The following is a 27,605-nucleotide window of genomic DNA, read 5'->3' as shown; positions in this document are numbered from 1 at the left end:
ACAGAGATAGATAGATAGATAGATAGATAGATAGATAGATAGATAGATAGATAGATAGATAGATAGATAGATAGATAGATAGATAGACAGAGATAGATAGATAGATAGATAGATAGATAGATAGATAGATATTAGATAGATAGATAGATAGATAGATAGATAGATAGATAGATAGATAGATAGATAGATAGACAGAGATAGATAGATAGATAGATAGATAGATAGATAGATAGATAGATAGATAGATAGATAGATAGACAGACAGATACATAGACAGAGATAGATAGATAGATAGATAGATAGATAGACAGACAGACAGACAGACAGACAGACAGACAGATAGATAGATAGATAGATAGATAGACAGATATTAGATAGATAGATCTACTCTAGAGTCCACTGTGGACTGAGACATGACCAAGACGCTCAATCATCAACATGGACACAGGAGGAAATTCCTGTTTTTGACGTCTTATCCAGAGCGACTCAGCTAAGGGTTTAAGGGTTTAAGGGTTTAAGGGTTTAAGGGCCTTGCTCAGGGGCCCAGCAGTGGCAGCTTGGTGGTTTTGGGATTCAAACTCACAACCATCCAGTCCACCTGAGCTTCTACTTCTGTTTTAAACTATTAACAAATTAAATGAATCATAAAAAACCGACAGGAAACAAGTCTGTGAAGAAACCCAGACGAGGTGAAGACATTAGTGTAGTAAAGCAGTGTATATTTCATTATATTCTTATTCTTCCTTCACGTTCTGCCTCACTGCTTTCTTTTTTCCACACGGTATTTATTATTCAGCTCATTTCTGCAGCAAAAATAGGAGAGGAAGTGTTTTATCAGCGTCTCTCTGAACCTGCTTCCATTTTAAACAGTGTTTTTAACCACAAGCCACAGAATAATGACCGCTTCACATGGCTTTATGTTAATGTGGGTTTGATATTAGTGCCTACACTGACTGTAGCCTTACTCTTACCTTTACTTTACTTTCCCTGCCTTTCCTTTCCTTTCCTTCCCTTTCCTTTCCTTCCCTTCCCCCCTTTCCTTCCCGTTCCTTCCCTTCCCTTCCCTTCCCTTCCCTTCCCTTCCCCCCTTTCCTTCCCGTTCCTTCCCTTCCCTTCCCTTCCCCCCTTTCCTTCCCGTTCCTTTCCTTCCCTTCCCTTCCCTTTGAATTAGTTTGAAGGAAAAAGGAAATTATCTCCTCAGATACTGACCGCTCCGTCTGGAATAAAGTCAGGATTTATTATTATTATTATGCATTTCACCATCAGTCTGTTAAGATGTTAAGAGCACCTTACCAGCATCTGTCTATATATTTCACACACACACACACACACACACACACACACACACTTCTCATCAGCTGCTCATCAGAGCAGTATGGCCGGTTGTGATTTGTCTCTGATGGCGTGAGATGGTGTGAAATTGTCCTTCTTGGTAATCACTTCAATCTTCTGACCGCAAACTCATCCATAAACATTCACACACACACACACACACACACACACGCACACACACACACACTCTTTTTTTCTCTAAAAGCCCCCAGACCTTTTCTTATTACGCCTACAAACCCTCACTATACATTCACATACGACAAACAATGTCCTTTTTTTAAAAAAAATAATAATACAAATAATAACACACACACACACACACTCAGATGATGGGAAACCCCAGATTGGGTTGCAGCCAAGTGTTTGTAGTAAATGATAGTATTACTGAACGAGTCTGCTCTTCACAGGACTGATTCTAGACGGTTACAGTTTTTATTTTATTTATTTTTATTTTATCATCAGTAAACATTCTATAAAACATCACCATAAACAACAACATGAACATTAGAAACATTCAGCATTATTCATGTTTAACATTTTGCTTTTTAATTTTCTTTTATTTCTTTTCTTTTTCCTCTTTACTTACCCCTTTCCTTTCCTTTCCTTCTTTCCTTCCTCTTTTCTGATTGGTTGTGTGAGATGAGGTCATTCAGCTTGTTTCAGGATTTTTTTCCTAACGCCTCCTCAGTGAGCTGAGGCTAAAATATTTATGGAGCTTAATAACAGACACAACGGCGCTCTGAAATCAAAACGAATTAAAATGTAATGTTTTATGATTTTGTAGATTTCACTCTCTGAAGTAGTGAAGGCTCTCAGGTTTTCCTCTTCCTCAGCATTTTTCTATCCTCTGTGCGCTCTTGTTTTTTACTCACTCTATCCTCGTCTTCTTCCGTCGACTCCCTGCGGCTCATCGGTACAGACTGACAGGCGGGACGGAAAATAAAAAAAGAAACGAATCTCTGCTTGGTTAGATTGATGCTGTGGAGCAAAACAGAACCCAAAACTCCTGGGACTCAGAATTGATTTCAGCGGCGGAGCTCAGGAGCAGAGTCGCTCGGCAGCTCGGATACAGCTCCAGGCAATGTTTTTCAAAGGGGAATCCCTGTATGGGGCGAAAAAAACACATCGTTTGGACAGATAGCAAAACTGCAATTTAGGAAAGCTCTGGCGTGCGTCAAACACAAATCCCAACATTTTCTAATCAAACACTCGCAGAGACGCAGTGAGGCAGAACTTCTCCTCAGCTCTCTGGTGAAAGTCTCTGGCCAAATCATGATATTATTCCTGAACTCCTGACAGCCGGAGTCGCTCGCGAAGCGCTTTCACACATGCTAATTTCATATCCCAGTTAATTAGGATGAATGATGTCCTTGTCATTTATCTCTCTCACTCCATTCCTTCATAAGCTTCTCCACACATCGACCTGTATCTGTAAACATCATTTATACACTGTTACACCTCAGCGGGATGGAATTCTGGAATTCGATCGGGTCAGAAGGCGTTGATTAATTCTCCGCCTCTGACGGTATAGCGCAGCTGAACGTCACGGGTTTGTATGTAAAGCGCCCGTTCTGATACGTTAGCGTTGCTATGGTAACCGCTTACTTACAACCATGAAAAGTTTATTTAACAGAAGGTTTTCATGACAGGAGACATGAAATGTTTGTGGTTTTCTCTTTAGCCCTTTTGTCGTGTTAATATCTAGAGATAGAAAAACAGAGACAGGGCAGCACAGCGGCTTAGTGGTCAGCACTGTTGCCTCGTAGCAAGAAGGTCCTAGGTTCGAATCCCAGGTTCAAACAGGCAGGGGCTTTTCTGTGTGGAGTTTGCATGTTCTCCCCGTGCCTGTGTGGGTTTACTCCAGGTACTCAGGCTTCCTCCCACAGTCCAAAAACATGTACTTTAGGTTGATTGGTCATTCTAAATTACCCATAGGAGTGTGTGTGTGTGTGGTTGTCTGTCTATATGTGTGGCCCTGTGATGGACTGGTGACCTGTCCAGGGTGTACCCCTGCCTTTCGCCCAATGTGTGCTGGGATAGGCTCCAGCAGATCCCCGTGACCCTAATTAGGAATAAAGCGGGTATAGATGAGGGATGGATGAGAAATGAGAGATATGTCAACAAAAAAATACTATGTGACCAAAAGTATGTGCCCCCCTGACCATCACACTGGGTGTTTCTTCCCCCCAAAACTGTTATCACAATCTTAGAAGCACACAATTTTATAGCTTTTAATTTTTTCTTCACTGAGCTAAGAGGCTCAAACTCTGCTCTAGCATGACAATGCTCCTGTGCACAAAGCTCCTGAGCTCCATGATGACATGATGTGGTAAAGGATGGAGTAGAAGAACTGGAGTGTCCTACACAGAGCCCTGACTCTGACTCAACCCCACTGAACAACTTCGGGATGAATCGGAGTAGAAGAACTGGAGTGTCCTGCACAGAGCCCTGACTCTGACTCAACCCCACTGAATACCCTTGGGATGAACTGGATCTGGAGCCTCATCAACATCCCGACATCAGAGTCTGATCTCACTAATGCTCTTGTGGAGATGTGAACGAACACTTATCCCCACAGCCACGCCCTAACATCTAGTGGAAAGCCTTTACAGAAGAGAGGAGATGAATGGAGCTGATTATTCTAAAAAGGAGAATAAATCAGGGATGTGAGGTGGATGTGATGGTCAGGGGGACACATACTTTTGGATATATAGTGTGATGAGGGTGGCTGTACTCCTGCGTAATAAAGATAAATAGTGACATCTGTAGTAGTAGTAATAATAATAATAATAATAATAATGATAATAATAATACATACATACATACATACCACTACTAATAATAAATAAATAAATAAATAATATTCAAAATTATTATTAATTTTAATGATAATAATAATAATAACAACAATAATAATAATAAATAAATAAATAATATTAAAGATTAATAATAATAATAATAATAATAATAATAATAATAATAATAATAATTATTATTATTATTATTATTATTCAGAATCAGTAAAGGTGACATGTTTGATATTTGTCCCTCTGCTGTGTTTTCGAGTGATCAGTGTATATTTGCTGTGTGTCGTCTGTGTGTGTGTGTTCTGTGTTGTGACACTGACCGGATGAGCTGCTCTAAGTGGCTGAGTGGGTGGCTTTAATGACTGCCACTGAAGACTCGACTCGAGCTCTACAAATGGTTTAATCTCTAACTGATGCCGGTGCGGCAGAGTTTCGGCCCACTCGGATCCTCCGGTGCTCGTTTTCGCCCTTAGCTTTAGAGATTCTGGGTTTTTGCGTGGCGTCTTTTGTGCGCTAATTGATTTTTTTCTGTCTACATGGAGCTCAGCAGTGAGCAGACACTGTGCTCTCTGGGTGCTCGGTGTGCTCGGCTGCCATGTCGATAAGCAGATCGGTTCAGAGTAGGGAAACGACGTGCCGATTTAATTAGGGTGTCTGCTGGTGGAAAAGAGATTGCAGGAGGGCAATTACTGACTGCAGGGAGGAGAGCAGAGAGTGAGATCACACAGTCACCTCCACTGTAAGGACAGATGTTAAAAAATTAAATGCTGGATCAGTGTGTGTGTGTGTGTGTGTGTGTGTGTGAGAGAGAGAGAGAGAGAGAGAGAGAGAAAGAAAGAGAGAGACCCCAGCAATTCCCTCTACCTTCTTTTTTAAACACATATTTAATCTAGAATGCATTCATGAAATAAACAGTTCTTTAAATAATAAGAGAACAATTTCAGGATGTATTATCTATGATATTTTGCAATAATTGTAGAAGTGTTAGAAGTGTATAGTTAAGATTTGCAGTAATGATGTTCATCCCCAGGTAAGCCCTGAAGCCAACATGGACATGCATACCAATTTGGGCTAAATGTGAATGCTATAAGATAGGATGGGATGGGAGAGAAGAGGAGAGGAGAGGATGAGATAGGTTGGGATGGGATAGGATAGGATAGGATAGAATAAGATAGAATCTCATAGGATGAGATAGGATAGGATAGGATAGGATAGGATAGGATCTCATAGGATGGGATGGGATGGGATGGGATGGGATGGGATAGGATAAGAAATGATAGGATAGGATAAGACACCTGTAGAGCCAGAGGAATATGATAGAAGGAAAATGATAGTAATATGATAATAATAATAATAATACATTTTATTTATAGGCGCCTTTCTCAACATCCAAGAACACCGAACAATGAGTTACAAAACAAAGCACATAGAAACAATACGACAAAAAACAAGCAACAATAACAAAAAAAAAATACAGAACACTGTGACTGTGTGAGAGGGCAAGTAAGATTTAGGAAGAGTAAGCAAGCTTAAACAGGTGAGACTTGAGTCTAGGTTTAAAGATAGACAGAGAGTCAAGGTTACGGATGTCTGGAGGTAAAGAGTTCCAGAGCCGGGGAGCAGAGCAACAGAAAGCCCTCTGCCCCATGGTGGCAAGACGAGCAGAAGGCACAGAAAGTTGAAGAGAAGAGGCAGATCTAAGAGAACAAGAGGGAACATGGATATGGAGAAGATCAGACAAGTAAGAAGGGGCAAGATGAATAGCTTTAAAAGTGAGAAGAAGAATCTTAAAGTCTATGTGAAGCTTGACCGGAAGCCAGTGAAGCTGCTGCAGAACCGGAGTGATGTGGTGAAATGAAGGAGTTTTAGTGATGATACGAGCTGCTGAGTTTTGAACCAGTTGAAGTTTAAGAAGAGATTTATGAGAGAGACCAAAAAGAAGGGAGTTACAATAGTCAATACGTGAGGTAACAAGATCGTGAACAAGAATAGCAGTAGCATTCTGTGTAAGGGAAGGACGAAGACGGTTGATATTACGTAGATGGAAATACGCAGACTGGGTAATGTTATTAATATGTGATTGAAATGAGAGTGTACTGTCCAGGAGGACACCCAAACTCGTAACCTGAGTAGAAGGGAAACAATAGAATTGTCAATAGAGAGGGAGAAGCTATTTATTTTAGATAAAGTTGATTTAGTACCAATTAAAAGAAATTCAGTTTTCTCACTATTTAGTTTGAGGAAGTTGGAAGAGAACCAGGATTTGAGTTCATTAAAGCAGTCAAGAAGAGAGGAAGGAGGGAGGGTAGCATTAGGTTCGCTAGAGTAATAGAGTTGGGTGTCATCCACATAACAGTGGAATAGAATACCATATTTTCGAAAGATATTGCCAAGAGGAAGAAGGTAGATGATGAAAAGAAGAGGTCCAAGGACAGAACCTTGCGGGACTCCAGTGTTAACAGGGGAAGATTTGGAACTAAAAGAGTGTAATTTGATGAACTGCATGCGCTCCGATAGATATGATTTAAAGCAGTCAAGGGGGTGTTAGTAATACCAATTGAGATAAGTCGATTAAGAAGGATGGTATGAGAAATGGTGATAGTATATAAATGGTATCTAACTATGAAATGAAGGATTAAGGTAGAAAGGAATGGCAGAAGGGAAGGGATATGATAGGATATAAATAAGGAAAAAGGATAGGAATTTGGGGGGGAGGGGTATGAAAGGAAATAATGGGAAAAATAGATAAGAATGAAACGGTGAAGAAGTAAAACAAGCAAATAGTCAGGGGGGTGGAACAGGATATGATAAAGAATGTAGTGGGACAGGAATCCTATAGAAATAAAACAGGAAAGGGATAGGAATGTGATAATGACAGGAATAATATATAAACTGAATATGATATGAATAGGATGGGGACAAAAAAAGGAAAGGAATGAGGTTAAGACTAGAATAAAGGTGTTATAGTAGATTAGATAGGATTGGTTAGGATCAATAACCAATCCTAACATGAGGGGAAATTAATAAGGGCTCGCTTGAACACGGTGTGTGTTTGTGTGTGTGTGTGTGTGTGTGTGTGTGTGGGGCTAGGCAGTAGACATGATTGAAAGTCTAATCCTCTCACATTTCTAAATCAGCCAACATTCCATGGCTTTTCCAAACACACACTGTTTTATTTATTTATTTATTTATTTATTTATTTTGCTCTGAGTGTACAAAATGGACGTCTCCTGGGGAGTAAAACAGGCAGTGTTGTTTGTTTTTTTTGTGTATGTAGTGAATTGTGTGATAAATGATAGCGTCGTTCATCAGAGCTAAATAACAAACACACCTGACTCACTGACTCTGATAGAAAACCAATCACTGTGTCAGTCTCAATTAGGCAGACAGGCGAGGCAAGGAAAAAGAAACAGGATGTACAGAGGGAGGTCCTCTTATCCTTTACTTCTGATCTCCGGCTCAGCGTGTGTGTGTGTGTGTGTGTGTGTGCTTGTTAATAAACTGCTGCACCCTGAGGCTTTGCTTTTTCACAGAAATAAAAGGAAACCACCCAGAAAGATGACTGAAAACAACCAAAGAGTCCCCAGTGAACCAAAAACAGGCGAACATGAACAGCAAATGAGTCACGATTCACTCGTTTCAGGGGAAAAACAGACCAGGAAATGAGATGATCCTTAATTTTCACTTCTTTAGCTCTTTTCTTTGGGGGGGTGGTGAGGTAATGAAACCTGAATTTGTAAATATTATTATTATTATTATTATTATTGTTGTTGTTGTTGTTGTTGTTGTATTATGTTACCCAACATCAGTGTTTTCTTTGAACAGGGCTGCCTTTTTTTCTGCCTCACTGTTGCTACACGCAGCATCTGGCGCTTGTGTGTGTTGAAATGATCACAAATAACCTGATCTTTTTGTACGATCCAGCATTAATATATGACTTAAGGTGCTCAATTCGTCCTCTCTAGACAGCACGCTGTATATTAACACTGATGTGCAGTCGTATGAAAAAGTTTAGGCAGCTGAAATCACATACACTATATCACCAAAAGTTTTGGGACACCCCTCCGAATCACTGAATTCAGGTGTTGTGTTTCAGGGGTTGGACTCCGCCCCTTAGTTCCAGTGAAAGGAACTCTTAATGCTTCACCTTCATACCAAGACATTTTGGACAATTTCATGCTCTTTGTGGGAACAGTTTGGGGATGACCCCTTCCTGTTCCAACATGACCGCACACCAGTGACCAAAGCAAGGTCCATGGATGAGCGAGTTTGGTGTGGAGGAACTTGACTGTCCTGACCTCAGAACACCTTTGGGATGAATTAGAGCAGAGACTGTGAGCCAGACCTTCTCGTCATCACAACATCAGTGCCTGACCTCACAAATGCACTTCTAGAGGAATGGTCAAAAAATCCCATAAACACACTCCTAAACCTTGTGGAAAGCCTTCCCAGAAGAGTTGAAGCTGTTATAGCTGCAAAGGGGCGGGGTCAACTCCATATTACATTCATGTGCATGTAAAGACAGACGTCGCAGTTTTGGCCTGGAGGGGTGTCCCAAAACTTTTGGCAATATAGTGTATTTTGTAGATTCCTCAACAGAAAAATCTTTTTTACGATTGTTAGTGCACATTTAGTTTATATTTGAAGAAGGTAAAAAAATTTGTAATTATGGCGTGTGCAAAAGTTTTGACACCCTTCCAGTTATAAAGTTCAATAGTCTTATATTACATATACATCACTGCACAGTGAAATTCTTTCTTCACATATCCCATCCTTGGGGGTTGGGGTCAGAGCACAAGGTCAGCCATCATGCAGCACCCCTGGAGCAGGATGGGTTGGGGGCCTTGCTCAAGGGCCCAACAGTGGCAGCTTGGTGGTGGTGGGGCTTGAACTCCAATCTTCCGGTCAACAACTCAGAGTTTTAACCACTTGACCTACCACTGCCATGAGTTTGGGAACTTATTAAACAGATTAAGAATTGACAGTAAGAAAAGATATCATTTTAACGACATTCACACCATGCTTACATCTGAAATTATTTTCAAATTCAAGAACATTATGTTTTTATTTTTATTCAGGTTAAACCTGTATAAACAGCAAAATATCATCTTCCAGTCCTAAAGTCGTTATAGGCTTTAATGTAACATCACACCCTGTACCCAGAGCGCTTATGTACTTCAGAGAAATGGTTCACCAAATCAAAGTAATAACAAAATTACAGACCCACATCCAGCCTGCCTCTGCTCTCGGAAATGCTTCACACCGTCCACACAGCAAACACATTCCACCTTCACATCTCAACGTTGGGATCGTGTCTGACAATTTCTGCCTCGGCCAATCGTTTCAAGGTGGGAATCAGTAATGGTCGTTTACATCGAAGATGAATTGTAGGTTTTCTGGTCAGTAGAAATGTTTAGTTTGAAACTCGATGCAGCGTTTTGGAGAGTTTCAACTTTGAGCTGCACTCATATACAATAGAACCTCGGGGTAGGAATGCCCTACTTTACCATAAGAATTGAAATTTTGCAAGAATTTTGCATCGGTATATGAAGAATTTTCAGCATACTAACAAACCGAACTGAACACTGGTTAAGTTGCGTCAGTAGAAAGCCAAGCGAAACCAGTTTATGAATTTACAGTATTTATTTTTTATTCATTTTTTCCAGTCAGTGAAAGCTGTTCTGAAAGACTCAACCCACGATACCAACTTCACCTTCGGCGTACGTTCAAATGCTAGGTGATTTTTTGGGTGTTTTTTTGTTGACAGATTGGTGGCGTGGGTTCTCTGTTCTATTTTTAGCCCAAGCTTGGTGGCACGACTTCCTGTGAGGAGCCTTGATATAGAATGCTTGGGTCAGTTCTAAGCAGCCATACAGTTTCCATACGCTTCGTATTGGGAATATTGGTCAAGTTTTTGGGCGGCTGGAACGAATTATCTGCATTTACATTATTTCTAATGGGAAAATACATATTGCAATACAAATTTTCACCTTAAGAACTCACCTCCAGAACGAATTCCGTTCCTATGCCGAGGTTCCACTGTATTATAAATACATTTATATGTGAATTTGATGATGTGATAAACTGAAGACTTTCCCATGGTGACTGCTACAAAGCTCTGAAACTGGAGACTCCTTCCAATAATTGTCATATAATCATCTCAACAACTTTGTCGCGTAAAGAAAACTCGCATTATCATGTGTTTATTGTGTGAGTTGTTACTATAGAAACGACGGCGTATTAGAAGCAGTGCGTTAATACTGTATGAACCAGTGATTTGCAGCTGAACTACTGAAAACAATTCTCAGATGTTTTTTTTCCCTTTATAGAGCTGCTTCCCTTCTCTTTTTGTGTTCTCGGGCTTTATTGTGAAGGAAGCAAGCTTTTAGGAGTCGATAGTACTGTGAAATCCGAACAATAAATATCGACGTGAAGCTTTCAAAACAGACAATGATGTGTTTCTGACTTTGGAGATTAAAGCAGAGTCGGAACGCTGAACCTAGAGATCTATTTTCCTTCCTTCTGTCTTTTCCTCCTCAGAAAACCTCGAATGAACTGCTTCGTGGTGGCGAGATACAGCGTGACCGGCTGAAATCGTATAAAGAAAACCGTTATTCAAATGATTCTGTCTGGACGGATGTTTTTATTTTTTTTATCTGGTTTTATCTGAAATAATATGGTGAACCTTATTCTTTGAAGACAATGAGCATTTAATATTTCATTTAATACATTTAATCACAACCGAGCTGAAAACCTGGCTCTGGGGTGCCTGAGAAATGTTAGCGCTGCAGGCAAGAAAGCGTTTCAAAAATGTATTACAGAATTAATTTATGGTTTACCGAGTGTCATCGTTTATTCAGTAATATTTAAAGCATCGGGGCGCAGGGATGTTGCATGTCTGAGTGAATCAATACACAAAAAACGTGGACTGGACTGAAATACACACTGGTTGAAATATATATCCACGTACGGGATCATTTTAATCGCTTGAAATTGTACAGATGGAGAGAGAATTGTATTGAATCCTGACACTTTAATACGATAATCCCGGAGATTTACGTTCACATTCACAGCATTTCATAGACGCCGTTATCCAGAGAGACTTGCAGAAGTGCTAGATAGTGTAATGAAAAACATATTTTCATGCTAGCACAAATAGGCCCTGAGATAAGAATATCATAGCAATAAGTATGGAATAAAACAGTTTTTAGAGGCATGCTGTAAGCGGAAAGAAAGAAAGAAAGAAAGAAAGAAAGAAAGAAAGAAAGAAAGAAAGAAAGAAAGAAAGAAAGAAAGAAAGAAAGAAAGAAAGAAAGAAAGAAAGAAAGAAAGAAAGAAAGAAAGAAAGAAAGAAAGAAAGAAATGGCAAATATGGCTAAGAGCAAAACATTGGACTATTCTGAAGTGGCCTTCTATGAACCCTGATCTAAATCCTATTGAACATCTGTGGAAAGAGCTGAAACATGCAGTCTGGAGAAGACATGCTTCAAACCTCTATAAATATAAATATATAAATATATCAGTGATTTTACACGTTTAAAGCCGTTTTCATGGAGTATCTGCTATACAAGTCTCTGTGTACGCCGTTACTATAGAAACAATATTGAAAACTAATCTGTTATGGAAAAATAATCAGTTCATCAACTGGTTCGATTTTGACGAATCAGAATCCAGAATTCAAGAGCACATGGTATAAATGGTTATGAGAACTGAAGTTTGGGAGAAAGACCAAGTTTGATAAATTCTGAGAAATTCCCATCCCTTTCTCTCTCTCTCTAACTCTCTCTCTCTTTCCATTAATCATCCATCACCTCCTCATCCATCACCTCCACCTTATTATTCAAAATAACATTCCTACCTAAGAGTCTGTAGTGATGGACCTGACTCACCTGGAGATCTGGCACAATGCAGACCTCCTTCCCTTCCAGCTCTTTTTTTACAGCTTCACACTTCATCACTTGGTGGAGGACATGGTCTGCACTTCCATAAACCCTATTAGAGAAGAGTTAGCAAAGGAGTATAAGCCATGCAGTTGTAAAAATATGTGGAATTATTGCTCGCTTCAGGGCTTCAGTGTGTTAATGGAGAGGTACACTAGATCTTTTTTCTCTTGACTCAGCTGTTCAGACACCCAGGAGAAGAACAGTCTTGATGCAGATCCTCTTGGTGGATAAGTGTACTTGCATTTAGGGCAATTGGCAGATGTTCTTATCTAGAGCAACATAATTTTATTTAATTTAAACAACTGAAGGTTTAGGGCCTTGCTCAAGGACTCAGAGGAGTAGCAGCTTGGCTACTGGAGGGATTTGAACTCATGACCTTCTAAGAAGTAGTCTATGGTCTTAACCACTGACCTACCAGTCCAGCTCTGGTGGTAGGTCAGGCGTTTGGTGGCATGTGTTTATTGCATACTGAGAATGTCTGGGTATATTTTGGCTAAGTAAGGAAGTATCAGTGGAAGGAAATCGATGCAGGGATCTAATGACATGCAGAGGAAGAGATGATGCCAGGAATGAGATGATGATGGTCTTAGGAAGCATCAGAGTGGCCTGTGTGGACAGGAATGGCCAAATCCTTCTGAAGGACAAATAAACCTCCCTGACAGAGACAGGTTAGCAGCATGAGAAGGGAATGTAGCAGTTTTTTCAGTAATGTTAGCGATGGTAATGAGCCTAGAGTCTGCAGGAGTATGACCTGACTTTATTTTGAAGACTTGCGGATTCATCACCAGGGATTAGACAGCCAATCAGAATGGCTAGGACTTTGTTTCAGGTGATGAGGGCCAATGTGTGTGGAAATCTCCTCCAAACATTCTAAGATCTGATCAGAACTTTGGATAAGAACCTCAGGAAGTGAGAGGAGGAGTTGATGGTCATCAGCATAGCAGTGGTATGAAAGACTATGTGTGGATATGACCTCAATGAGAGACAGACCGTATGTAAGTAGAACAGAACAGGACCCAGCACTGAGCCTTGTGGGACACCTGTAAAGAGTTTACATGGAGAAGGTATGGATCGTGTCAATTTATATGAGCATTGCTACACATGCTACATACTACAGCTGAACACCTTAGGATCGAAGGTCAAAAGCTGCTGAGAGATCAGGATCAGGACAGATAGTCGTTGTCTGGTCTAGTGGTAGGAATATTCTCAGTGTCACAATGTGGATGTCAAGAGTCTCTTGAGGTCTTTGTAGATAAAAAAGAAATACATACAGAATACATCTGACTATAAACAAGACAACAAATTTGTCAAAATGATACCATTTGGAAATTTCCAATGTCTGAGATATCTAGCGTGGGTTTTCCCCCTCCAAATTGTTAGCTGAAATCAAAGTCGAAATATGGCCAGATCTCACAGAGCCATTCACGATGGAAATAATGAACAAAATGAGGTCCTGAGAGCATTGTGGCAGTGATGGGCTCCAGATCTGGGGGATGAGAGAAGCTGCTGAATGTCTTGTTCAGAGAGAAGAGAGCAGCGTATTAGGGAGATGGAAGAGGAAGCGTAAAAAATAAAGTGTAATAATAAAGGTAGGATGGACAGAATGGCATGTCTTGTTAATCCTCTCTTCAAAGAAGGTGCTGAAGTTCTCAGCTCTCAGCAGACTGACTGGATAGAGCAAGGAAGTCAATTTGACCTGCATTTTGGAGGATGGGATGAAGTTGGAATTGAAGGTGGATCTGAATGATGCTGCAGAGATTTTCAGCAGTAACAGTAGAGGTAGCGGTCATAATCACGGCTTGGTACACAAACATTTTAATAGCCCTTGTTAGAAAGAGGAGTTTGCTAGCGGCCTGAAGCACAGTTTACATTTACTGAAGAGCTTTGAAGTCTTTATTAATGAATACATTGATACTGGTTCACTAGGCTACAGACTAATAATACCATCAGTCTAAATAACCTGGAGGTAGTAGAGCAAGAAATAAATACAAAAAAGTTCTCAAGTTTGAGTACTCGTGGTAGAGGTCTTTAGACATGGTTTAAAGACAGCTAGTTTGGACATCTAGGGTAAGTTCATAACACCACCTACTGTAGATGCCAGAACAGAGAAAAGTCTTGATGCAGGTCTTCCTTGTACCCGGAGAGATGGTGGGATCAGTCGAGCTTTGAGGATCAGTCAAGCAGCACTGGTGCATCAGAGGCATGTGGTAGCTCAGTGGTGATGGTGTTGGCCTACTGATTGGAAGGTTGTGAGCTCAACTCCCAGTTCTGCCACTGCTGGGCCCCTGAGCATGGCCTTTAACCCTCAGTTGTATTAAAAAAAGAGATATAAAAGATACAAATGATTGCTAAATTACATAAGTGTAAATAATGTGGGTCCTGGTCTGTTTTTGGCTTTGTTTTAAATCTGAAGCCAGTGGAGGTTGTCTAGCAATGGGGTATTCTGGGAGAATTTAGGAACATCTTAGGATGGAATGATCCTTAAAAAGAGGAGCAGTTTCTGGACTTTACTGGTTTCACACCTGGAGTTTGTCACGTTCATACTTGCGCTTTTCTTTTTAATCTTCTCTCCACTTGACATCCTGTCATTCGTCTGTTCCCCAGTGTTCTTCTGTTCTGCTTTAGCCTTTGACTAATTTGTTCATGTATCCCCTGCTGTTTCTTTCTAGTATCACAACGTCTTTCCATCCTCATTTGTATTCTTGAGTGCCGTGTTCTCTTCACGTTCCTGTTTGAACCAGGTGTCCAACATCAGCATCGAATTTTATTCGATTTGGGATCGTCCGTGTTTAACCCTGTCTGCATGCGATTACACCCTTGCTATAGATTACGACAGTGTGTTTGATTTCCCTTAAGAAAAGCTTTGTTGAGTGTACATACTGTACCTGCATCCTGCCTGAAAGCACTGAGGATTTAAGCAGAACATCAGCCACAGTTTTATTAGTAGTCTGCTGAGCAGAGCATCAGAGGAATTCTCTTGTTCTTAGCTGAGGATTATTTTAGGACAGTGCAAACATGGCATCGTCTGTGACTTTATTAAAGAAATGATCACAGATTTTCTTATTTATCTGCTGAGCTCTGGTTACTCTGGTGTGGAGTTTTGTCTGATCTGCCCATGATCAGGTTTCCTACTGGTTCTCTAGATTCATTGCACCTCCCCCAAATCATGGCAGTTGGTAGATACATAGAGCCGCTTTAAATTGTCCCTAACTACAGCCTTTCACACTGCACTTAACCCCGGGTTATAGTCATTCCAAACCCTGGCTAATAATTTAGCACCAGGGTTAGCATGGCTTTTTTCCAGAGGTTATGAAACTCTGCTGTGAGGCAGATTTAGCACGGCCTTTACGGTTTTAACTCGACATTGCAGTGTTAAAGGTGTACAGTGTGAAACGATGCGGTGTTAGAATGTTCCGGCTAGTTGCTTAGCAACAGAAACCCAATCAGAAACTGAACAGTCGTGTGAAAACCTCATATCAGGTGAAAACCAGGACATAAAAATGGCTCGGTGGATAGAGTCAGGCGGCAAAACGGCAAACATCACGGAAGTGCGCGCCATAGCGAGGAGGAAATACGTCACACTGAAATATTAGCGGAAATGGATATCAATAAACATCTGGTGAATTGCACAAGAAAAATTTACAAAAAGATGATGAAGCTGTCTAAAATAACAAAAGCTGCTCGGGTGCAGAAGCACAGACCTGAACTTTTTTCCTCACTGATAAAAGCAGACGCAGGATTTATCCAATCAGGGCTGTCGATGCGTGAATATGCAAATGAGAAGAAGGTTAAGGCGGGGTTTAGGTATGTAGAGCAGATTATGAAGAGCCAGGAATTCTCTGAGAAAATCAGATCGATGAACTTCAATGCTGTTTTCAGATTTATTTCAATCGAATTAAAATATTTGCGAAAATGTGTGTTTTTACATTTACATAGAAACTTAACTATGTAGAGTCTCAGCAGTCGTGATTCGCTCTTCTTCCTGAAAGGTGAATGCATGCGACTCAAAAAAAAAAAAAAAAAAAAATTTAAATTCATTTAATTCAATTTAATAGCATTAATAATTAAAAAAATGACAAAATAAAATTACATAAAATAAAATAAAATAAAATAAAATAAAATAAAATAAAAACACAATGATTGTGAATGCATGCAACTCTAAAAAAAATTATTAAAATAAAATTTAATTAAATAACAATAAATAAAGTGAAATAAAAAAATTAAATTAAATTAAATTAAATTACATTAAAAACGAATCTCATAATCCGTGAATTACATTTTTATAAAAAGCGCTCCAGTAGTCCCTGTTTGTGTGACTATTTCTGTTCGTCCTATTTCCGTTCTATTGTGCTTCCCTTCTCTCTTTTTATCAGACTTTTATGAGCTCCGTTTTGCTTCTTCTCTCTTATTATGTAACGTGTCTTGAGGCTCGGTGAAATTCGCTTCACAATAAAACTGCTCTCGCCCATGAAAGGTGCAAAAAAAGCAGGTGCTGACCGCAGTAATGACCTACTTCATTCGTTTATAGAAAAGCAGCCAGCGTGTTGGTTTGGTGATGAAAAGAAGGTCTGGTGCTCAGGATGTGAACGCGAGCGTGATCATGTGGATGAGCGTGATCGTGTGGATTAGCTTGATCCTGTGGATTAGCTTGATCCTGTGGATTAGTGTGATCGTGTGGATGAGCGTGATCGTGTGGATTAGCGTGATCGTGTGGATTAGCGTGATCGTGTGGATGAGTGTGATCATGTGGATGAGCGTGATCGTGTGGATTAGTGTGATCATGTGGATTAGCGTGATCGTGTGGATGAGGGTGAGCGTGTGGATTAGCTTGATCCTGTGGATTAGCGTGATCGTGTGGATTAGCGTGATCGTGTGGATTAGCGTGATCGTGTGGATTAGCGTGATCATGTGGATTAGCGTGATCGTGTGGATGAGGGTGAGCGTGTGGATTAGCTTGATCCTGTGGATTAGCGTGATCGTGTGGATGAGGGTGAGCGTGTGGATTAGCTTGATCCTGTGGATTAGCTTGATCCTGTGGATTAGTGTGATCGTGTGGATGAGCGTGATCGTGTGGATTAGCGTGATCGTGTGGATGAGCGTGATCGTGTGGATTAGTGTGATCATGTGGATTAGCGTGATCGTGTGGATTAGTGTGATCATGTGGATTAGCGTGATCGTGTGGATGAGGGTGAGCGTGTGGATTAGCTTGATCCTGTGGATTAGCGTGATCGTGTGGATTAGCGTGATCGTGTGGATTAGCGTGATCATGTGGATTAGCGTGATCGTGTGGATGAGGGTGAGCGTGTGGATTAGCTTGATCCTGTGGATTAGCGTGATCGTGTGGATGAGCGTGATCGTGTGGATTAGCGTGATCATGTGGATGAGCGTGATGATGTGGATGAGCGTGATCGTGTGGATTAGCGTGATCGTGTGGATTAGCGTGATCGTGGGGATGAGCGTGATCATGGGGATGAGCGTGATCATGTGGATGAGCGTGATCATGTGGATGAGCGTGATCATGGGGATGAGCGTGATCATGGGGATGAGTGTGATCGTGTAGATTAGCTTGATCATGTGCATTAGCGTGATCGTGTGGATTAGCGTGATCGTGTGGATGAGGGTGAGCGTGTGGATTAGCGTGATCATGTGCATTAGCGTGATCGTACGGATTTGACATTAATTAGCCGAGGTTGTAAATATTTGCTCGTTACAGCTGAACTGCCGCCGAAGCCAACACGCTGCTTCAGTAATTAGCGCTGCAGCTGTTTTGTCAGATTTTTACAGCTGTAGGCATTTTTTCATTAATTGAACGCCGACGCTGTGTTCAGATCTGTGTGTTTATTTCTCTTTTTTTCCTCCCTTCTTTCCCTTTTCTCTTTCTCTCTCTGTTTTATTACATTTTTCTTTTAATCTTTATCTGGCTCTCATTGTTTAAAAAGCGAAGACTAACGTGTGTGTGTGTGTGTGTTTTATAAGGTTATTCACTAATACTCTGGGTTTTAACTCTCAGCATATCTGAGAAGAATTATAAATACTGACCTGTACTTCTGTTTTCAGTGGTTGTTTTATTCCCACCTGCTGCCTTACAGGAGTGTGATGTGAGGTCACTGTGTCAGGTGTGGTGTGTGTTCTAAGTGTTTTATCTTGAATGTGTTTGTTTCTGTTGGATACAGATCATGTGGTGTGTGAGGAAGAGTTTAAATACGCAATGCTCGCCCTCAACTGTGTGTGTCCAGGAACGTCCACTCTCATTACCTTACTCATCCATTCCTCCAGAGGACAGTGAGTATATACACACACACACACACACACAAACACACACACAAACACACATACACACACACACACATTCTTTTTATGTCACATGCACAGATAATTTCTGTCACACACACTCACACAAAACACACACAGTTACTTCTATGTCTTATTGTTGCTAAATTCGACTTACACACACACAAACACACACACACAAACACACACACAAACACACATTATTTCTATGCCTCTCACACACACACACCTCATTCTCCATTCTCACCCACAGTGTATGTGCTTTATTTTCAGAACAGCGCCTTCAGAAACCTTCAAGCAGCGAGGAGGAGCCTTTCAGACCCTTACCAGGTCCATCACCTCACCATCACCATCTCACTCTTTAATGGGAAACATATCCACATTCCCAGTAAAGAACTGTCCATCAGGATCTGATCCATTCTGTCCAGCATTTCATTTAATTACAGTCTTAATGAAGCCAGGTCCGTCACGGTCAGACGTGTTAGAGTCACGGTCATCAGGAGCTGATCCAGTGTGATATTAAATCTCTCAGAGATCACCATTACACTCCTTTATAGACTATACAAATACTTTCTAATTCACTTCTTACACACACACACACACACACACACACACACTCACACACACACACACACTCACACACACATACACATCGCCGGTTCACCACTGTTCCTTCCTTGGACCACTTTTGATAGATACTGACCACTGCAGACCAGGAACACCCCACAAGAGCTGCAGTTTTGGAGATGCTCTGATCCAGTGGTCTCATCATCACAATTTGGCCCTTCATCAAACTCGCTCAAATCCTTACGCTTGTCCATTTTTCCTGCTTCTAACATCAACTTTGAGGACAAAATGTTGACTTGCTGCCTAATATATCCCACCCACTAACAGGTGCCATGATGAGGAGATCATCAGTCTTATTCACGTCACCTGTCAGTGGTCATAATGTTGTGGCTGATCTGTGTATATGTGTTATTTTAAATGTAAACTAAGTTAAAGGTCATTGCTTGAGGTGTGATATTTGGATATTAGGATGGTAATCGTGTTGTTTCGATAAAGGTCATTGATGTGTTTTCTTCTTCTCCTCCGTTACAGGGAAGGCGGAGCGAACTCAGCTGACCAATGGCAGCGCACATACCGCCGCTGCTCGGCCAATGAGGTGCATCACATCCGGCTGGAGGAGAGCAAATTTTTCGGGGAGTACCAGGGCAAGAGCTTCACCTTCGCCTCATTCCATGCACACAAGAAGTGAGACACAAACACACACACACACACATAAATAAATACATATGAACACGCACATACACACACACACATACACACATAAATACATATGAACACGCACATACACACATACACACACACACACAGAGACACACACACACACATAAATACATATGAACACGCACATACACACACACACACACACACACAGAGACACACACACACACATAAATACATATGAACACGCACATACACACATACACACACACACACAGAGACACACACACACACATAAATACATATGAACACGCACATACACACACACACACACACACAAATATATATGAACACGCACATACACATACACACACACGCACACACACAGAGACACACACACACACACATATACTCACACACAGTTCATATATGATTCATGTGTATTTCTGATATATGTTCACACTATGAATCCTCTTTCTTTCCTTCAGCTGCTGAATAAAAGTACAGAAATTTCTTTTTTGTTTAATTTTTATTTTTAAATTATGTTTTTTTTCTTCAAAGCTCCTCTGATGTCTGCTGTAAGCTGCTGTGGACTTTCACTCCTCTAGGGGTTTTCTTGCTTTTCCTACAGATCCTGTAATGTTGTTTTGCGATGCTCAATTTGCTCTGCTGTGTTTCTAACGCAGCACCTCATCTTCAAAATTGCTTTCCTTCCCATCACAGTTAATAGTGCAGGCGGTGATGGAACAGCTGAGAGGACGTCCATCACCCGTGTGTCAGGAGCAACCAGGGGGACGAAGCACAACAAACAGCCTTCACTGGCTCTCCTATATGTGACAGGAATTATTACGGTCATAACCTCGGATTTAAAACTGTTAGCGTTCACACTTGGTCTTTTTGTTTTGACCTTTTTTGCTCGTGCTGTCCATCACGTTTTTGGAATTTGATGCCAAGATGATCTACAGTCATACACTGACCAGGCATAACATTATGACCGCCTGCCTATTATTGTGTTGGTCCCCCCTTTTGCTGCCAAATCAGCCCTGACCCCTCATGCACTGTGTATTCTGAACCCTTTCTATCAGAACCAGCATTAACTTCTTCAGCAGTTTGAGCACCAGTAGCTCGTCTGTTGGATCGGATCACACGGGCCAGTCTTCACTCCCCACGTGCATCAGTGAGCTTTGGCCGTCCATGACCCTGTCTCCGGTTCACCACTGTTCCTTCCTTGTACCACTTTTGATAGATACTGACCACTGCAGACCGGGAACACCCCACAAGAGCTGCAGTTTTGGAGATGCTCTGATCCAGTGGTCTGGTCATCACAATTTGGCCCTTCATCAAACTCAAAGCTCAAATCCTTACACTTGTCCATTTTTCCTGCTTCTAACATCAACATTGAGGACAAAATGTTGACTTGCTGCCTAATATATCCCACCCACTAACAGGTACCATGATGAGGAGATACTCAGTCTTATTCACTTCACCTGTCAGTGGTCATAATGTTATGCCCGATCAGAGTATACTGTACATTTAATACAACCATTAATGTTTTATAGGTTAAATAATCATTGACATATATAAAGCTGATTGTTTTTAATAACAGAACATCCTGGTGTCTTAAGATGTGTTCAAAACAAGTTCTCACTTCTATAGTCAGCCGCTTCCTCACCAGCGTCTTACCTTTTTCTCCCTCTTGATGTTAATGACAAAAAGTAGTAGTTGTCTTGTTACCAAGGAAACCCCAAGGTGTTAACTGCTTCATCCTTTAGACCTAAAGTTACAGCTTTACCTCTGACTGGTACAAAAGGTGCAGTCCATATCCCTGTGAGCAAGCCGTTACTATAGTAACAGTAATGTTTTAAAACCGGAATGTTAAAATACACGGTCAGTTATAACATTATGACCACTGAGAGGTGAAGTGAATAACACTGAGTATCTCCTCATCATGGTACCTGTTAGTGGGTGGGATATATCAGGCAGCAAGTGAACATTTTGTCCTCAAAGTTGATGTGTTAGAAGCAGGAAAAATGGACAAGCGTAAGGATTTGAGAGAATTTGACGAAGGGTCAAATTGTGATGGCTAGACCACTGGATCAGAGCATCTCCAAAACTGCAGCTCTTGTGGGGTGTTCCCGGTCTGCAGTGGTCAGTATCTATCAAAAGTATCCTTTAAGTCGTGTAAGTATCCTTCAAGTCCTGTAACTTAGAGGACTTAAAGGATCTGCTGCTAACATCTTGGTGCCAGATTCCACAGCACACCTTCAGGGATCTAGTGGATTCCATGACTTGATGGGTCAGGGGCTGTTTTGGCAGCAAAAGGAGGGGGATCAACACAATATTAGGCAGGTGGTCATAATGTTATGCCTGATCAGTGTAAATGTGTGAGAAATATCTGATTTGCAGCTGTAGTACTGCCAGAGAAATTCGATTGACCCCATCTGACCAATCAGAATCGAGAATCAGAATCCGTGTGTAGAAACTGACAAATTGATACTTTTTATTTTTATTTTTTTCCTAAAAGGTTCCTACACTGGGGCTCATGGTGGCTTAAAGGTGAACACAGTTGTCTCTGCAGGGTTTAGAGAGCTTGCATGTTCTCCTGGTGCTTTGTGGGTTTTCTCCAGGTTCACTGGTTTCCTCCCCCAGTCCAAAGACATGCTCCGGCAGTGTGTGTGCCCTGTGATGATCGTCCAGGGTGTCCTCTGCTTTGTCCCCTTCGATGAGACTCCAATGTCTCTAGACCTCAGTGTGTGTTTGTGTGTACTGTCAGATACGGCGTGTGCCTTATTGCCGTACGGAGACTGGACACGGCCAATATCCTGCTGAACCCCGGGCCGTGCCACATCATGGGAGCTTCAGACACCTGCTTCTACATCAACATCTCCAAAGAGGAGAACTCCGCCTTCGTCCGGGGACACAGAGAACCCAGCAGGGGCTCAGGGGACAGCTCCAGAGGCGTGCCTCAAACCATCTACCACGGACTCACACGTCTGCCTGTCCACAGCATCATCGCCAGCATGGGTCAGTCAGAGGTTAATAATTATGGAAGCACATGAATATACTGTACGGTGGTGTGTAGAAAGTGATCTACGCGTTTAACTAGTTAGCACATTTAAGATCCCAGCACCAGACATGAGACATTATGCTCTGTACATGGTTACATCTCCACTATCAAGTCGGTCAGGCCATGATGAGGTCATGAGGCTATTCTTTTTGGTCCACTTTTTCACTAAGTGGGTCTTAAGATTAAGATTTATTAGGCATGTAGAATACCATCCACCTAAAAGTGCTCAGGTTTCACTGGTTGTTTTGCTGTGCTCTGAGAATATTGGAATGTCCTTCAGAGGAGAAAAAGAGGCATGTACTCTCCAGCAAATCCAGCATTCATGGCATCTCAGTCATATCCTGCCATGAAAACACCCAAAATGTTCAAGTCAAATGATCATGATGCTCTTTCTACTGAAGCTTCATCATTTCCACACCATTCCTTCCTAGTCTCATCATCCATCTTGACTGTAACTAAGCAATTTCTGCTACATTCCTCAAAAACTCTTCATGTTTAAGACCTGAGGTCAACTAAACACTGTAGTCTCGAGAAGATAACTTGCCTAGCAACCCATAGCAACCACATTATCATTTCTGACCAGCCTCTTAAGGTGTTACCATTCCAGGCATACATTTCTGAGGATCATTTTGGTGTTCTGATTTTCTGTTTGTCAAAATTTCTTCCCAAACACACTACAGTCTTCATCCTGGAGTGTTGGAGTGTCAGTGTCATGTTCTGACCTGATGAGACTCCATCACTTGATGTCCCAAGGTGCTCTCATGTCTCATCCATCTCTATACACTGGTATATAATGAGCTACACTTCAAGAGTTTTTATGTGAAAGTCTTTCTTTGCATATCCCATCTTTGGGGGTTGGGGGTTAGAGCACAAGGGTCAGCCATGATGTAGCGCCCCTTTAGCAGTGAGGGTTAATGGCCTTGCTCAAGGGCCCAACAGTGGCAGCTTGGCAGTGCTGGGGCTTGAACCCTGTCCTTTCAATCAACAATCCAGAGAGCCTTAACCACTTGAGCCACCACTGCTCCAATGGCAGTGTATATCCTTTTTCTCCACTGTGTATTAATTGTTTTGAGAATTCTGCTGATGGATTCACATCGCATTTTGTGGGCGGTGCTTAAGGCTGGTTAGATGGTTAAGACTCTGTTTAAGTGGTTAAGGCTCTGGTTAAGTGGTTAAGACACTGGTTAAGTGGTTAAGACTCTGGTTAAGTGGTTAAGGCTCTGATTAAATCGTTAAGACACTGGTTAAGTGGTTAAGGCTCTGGTTAAGTGGTTAAGGCTCTGGTTAAATCGTTAAGACACTGGTTAAGTGGTTAAGGCTCTGGTTAAGTAGTTTAGTCTCTGGTTAAGGGGTTAAGATACTGGTTAAGTGGTTAAGGCTCTGGTTAAGTGGTTTAGTCTCTGGTTAAGGGGTTAAGATACTGGTTAAGTGGTTAAGGCTCTGGTTAAGTGGTTTAGTCTCTGGTTAAGGGTTTAAGATACTGGTTAAGTGGTTAAGGCTCTGGTTAAGTGGTTAAGGCTCTGGTTAAGGGGTTAAGAGACTGGTTAAGGGGTTAAGGCTCTGGTTAAGTGGTTAAGGCTCTGGTTAAGTGGTTAAGGCTCTGGTTAAGGGGTTAAGAGACTCGTTAAGTGGTTAAGGCTCTGGTTAAGTGGTTAAGGCTCTGGTTAAGGGGTTAAGGCTCTGGTTAAATCGTTAAGACACTGGTTAAGTGGTTAAGGCTCTGGTTAAGTAGTTTAGTCTCTGGTTAAGGGGTTAAGATACTGGTTAAGTGGTTAAGGCTCTGGTTAAGTGGTTTAGTCTCTGGTTAAGGGGTTAAGATACTGGTTAAGTGGTTAAGGCTCTGGTTAAGTGGTTTAGTCTCTGGTTAAGGGTTTAAGATACTGGTTAAGTGGTTAAGGCTCTGGTTAAGTGGTTAAGGCTCTGGTTAAGGGGTTAAGAGACTGGTTAAGGGGTTAAGGCTCTGGTTAAGTGGTTAAGGCTCTGGTTAAGTGGTTAAGGCTCTGGTTAAGGGGTTAAGAGACTCGTTAAGTGGTTAAGGCTCTGGTTAAGTGGTTAAGGCTCTGGTTAAGGGGTTAAGAGACTGGGTTTTTGATCGGGATTCAAGCCCCAGCACTGCCAAGCTGCCACCATTGGGCCCTCGATCAAGACCCTTAACCCTTACTGCTCCAGGGGCACTGCATCATGGCTGACCCTGTGCTCTGACTCCAACCCTCTGGGATAGGATATGCAAAGAAAGAATTCACTGTGCAGTAATGTATATGCGACCAATAAAGGCTACTTACTTATTTACTTACATTGGACACATTACAGATTTGCTTGGGGTCGACTTCCTGTTAACAGCGGTCTAATTTCAACACACTTTTGTACTGTTAATCTTCCCTTCTCGACTTTTATACAGCGTACAGTGTTTACAATATAATCACATGATGGGTTCGGTTCCTTTCCTGGTTTCTTCCTCAGGAAGTTTAAGATCCGGGTTTTGTGGCAATGCCTATTGTTTACAGCACTATACAAATCTAATAGCCAAAATGTCCAACATTTTTAGCTTTGTTGCATCCATGTGCACAAACTGTTGATATTGAGCTATAAGGTGCCGCTATCAGTGAAGGAGACTGTTCTGGGAAAAGGTTTGATTTAGGATTATACGTTTATTAAATCTGTGAGCGTGAGACCTGAAAGTTTAATATTTTATAGTCACAATATTCCACGAGTTATCTTGGTGATTAGCAGTAAAACCCACATCAGTGGAAACAGACACATAAAAAGACTCATTTCACTCATTTTCAAAAATTCACATTGAGGTTTTTTTCTTCTGTTTTTCCCAGTTAAAAATAAACAGAAGATATGTGCATAGCAGGTGCTGTCTTTGTACTGGAGAGCTGAACAGGAAATTTATGGGAAAAGTGTGGGCACAAAGAGAGAAAAAAGAAGCCGAGAGATAATAAAGACGTCTGGTCTTATGACAGACACGTCTATAAGTCCAACATCTCCACCTAGTGAAAAGGGTTGGGAATGAAATCCTGCCTGGAGTCCTGTCCATCATCACAGTGACCACGGAAAGATGTGTAAAAGATGTGTTTACGCTATGAACACTGAACAAATACACACTCTTACACTGATATACAGTATTAACGCAGAAGCCGCCATTATATCAGCTGATATTTTCTGTACTCCAACAAGCTCTCAAACATTAGCTAGCACACCACTAGCTCTAGCGTGTGTGCTAATAACTAGCTGTCATAATTAATGCTAATGTGCTAAACTAACTTTCCTTAAAGAAGTATTTTAATATTTTTTTTAGGATTTTTTTTTTTTGGATATAAGTATTTTATTTAGATTTTAAATTAGATTTTTAATTAGATATTTCTAATTCAGTGTTAAATTTATAGATTAAATTTTTTATAAATATATATAGAATTTTTTTTATAAACATTTTTAGATTTTTTAAAAGTAGGATTTAGATTTAGATTTAGAGATAAATTTTTAAATTCTAATCTGACTCCGGTCTCGTGCTAATCTGACTCTGCAGGCACGGTGGCCATAGACCTGCACGACTCCAGCGACAGCAGCCCAGAAGGCTCGGGCCCAGGGGGCGTGCCCCTGAGCACGGGAAGGACTGGACGTGGCGGAACCCGTGTTGAAGTGGGTGGAGGCAACACCTTGGCCCCACCCCCTGTGGGTGACTCAGGTGAGGACAGGAGGCACAGCATTGCTCCAGTCCTGGAACTTGTGGATGGTGTCCACGGCCCCACCTTCGACCTGCTGGGGGACCAATCAGAGGATGAGGGGGGAGAAGATGGTAAAGAAGAGGGGGAAGAAGAGGAAGAGGAAGTGGGGCACAAGGGCCAGTGGTGGGGTATGCAGGGCGAGTAAGTAGCCAGTGTGGTTTAATATTAGAAACATGGCATTATTTACTTGATGTGAACACAGTCAAACCTGTGTGTGTGTGTGTGTGTGTGTGTGTTTGGGGCAGGTGGGTAAAGGGTTACCCACTAAACTCCCCATACATTGGAAGTTCTCCTGCCCTTTGCCACCTCCTGCAGGAGAAGATGCCCTTTTGCTGCCTTCGCCTTGATAAGGTGAGAGACTTCGTTCAAAACATTTGTCATCGTTTCTATAGAAACAGCTTGCAGCTCACACAGTGGGCAGACGGCAGACCGGCTACACAAAATGTCGTGATGTTTTCTGTCAGAAGAGCTTTATTTACCGTTTATGGAAGAGTCAGAGTTTCATCTTCAGGCCAGACAAGTTGACCACAACTTATAAATCGGAGTGAAAATAAATAAATAAATAAATATAGCTGCTACAGGAACTAACTAAAATATTAAACGTAGCTATAAATGGATAAAAAGTGCGATGTATATATATATTATTTAAATACATTTTTAGTCAGTTTGCTGTAATAGAAGAGCAGTAACATGCTTCCAGGGGTGTTTTTTGGGAAATTAATCAACTATAATAGTACAATAATAATAATAATAATAATAATAATCATCATCATCATCATCATCATATTATAATAAAAGTACTGTCAGATTTCCTAAACACATATAAAGTTTTTGATTGAATTATTAAAAATTCTCATGTCTTGATTTATTACTGCACATTAAACCAGATTCGAGTCCCAGAGTGTTAAAGCATGTCTTCATTTTTCACCAGAGGTGTTAATTTATGCGCTATTATCTTCTCACATCTCTTCCCTCCATCTTGTTTTGTTCTGGCCGTGTCCCAGGCGTGCCATCACATGCCCTACGAGGACGCTCGCTCGTACGGGTTCAAGAACAAGCTGATCATCGTGTCGGCTGAAAGCGCTGGGAACGGCCTCTACAACTTCATCGTGCCTCTGCGAGCGTATTACAGACCCAGGAAGGAGCTGAACCCCATAGTGCTCCTGCTGGAGAGCGTGTGAGTACAAAAAACACCAGCGTCTGGCTGATAGGT

General features: G+C 41.3%; 1 protein-coding gene across 1 annotated transcript in view; it reads left to right on the top strand.

Annotated features, from left to right (window-relative positions):
* Positions 1 to 27,605, top strand: part of LOC131345192 (potassium channel subfamily T member 2) — a 121,369-nt gene that overhangs the window by 81,279 nt on the left and 12,485 nt on the right. The window contains exons 16-22 of the mRNA XM_058377971.1: positions 18,256 to 18,364; positions 18,647 to 18,703; positions 19,472 to 19,624; positions 22,371 to 22,621; positions 26,194 to 26,533; positions 26,638 to 26,743; positions 27,397 to 27,569. Of these exons, the coding sequence (XP_058233954.1) occupies positions 18,256 to 18,364; positions 18,647 to 18,703; positions 19,472 to 19,624; positions 22,371 to 22,621; positions 26,194 to 26,533; positions 26,638 to 26,743; positions 27,397 to 27,569 (1,189 nt within the window). The remainder of the gene's footprint in view (positions 1 to 18,255; positions 18,365 to 18,646; positions 18,704 to 19,471; positions 19,625 to 22,370; positions 22,622 to 26,193; positions 26,534 to 26,637; positions 26,744 to 27,396; positions 27,570 to 27,605) is intronic.

This window comes from Hemibagrus wyckioides, linkage group LG24 (genome assembly GCF_019097595.1).
Source record: "Hemibagrus wyckioides isolate EC202008001 linkage group LG24, SWU_Hwy_1.0, whole genome shotgun sequence".
In the NCBI taxonomy this organism is placed as follows: Eukaryota; Metazoa; Chordata; class Actinopteri; order Siluriformes; family Bagridae; genus Hemibagrus; species Hemibagrus wyckioides.
The sequence above is the reverse complement of the archived record's forward strand: the minus strand, read 5'-3'. Positions and strand labels throughout refer to the sequence as shown.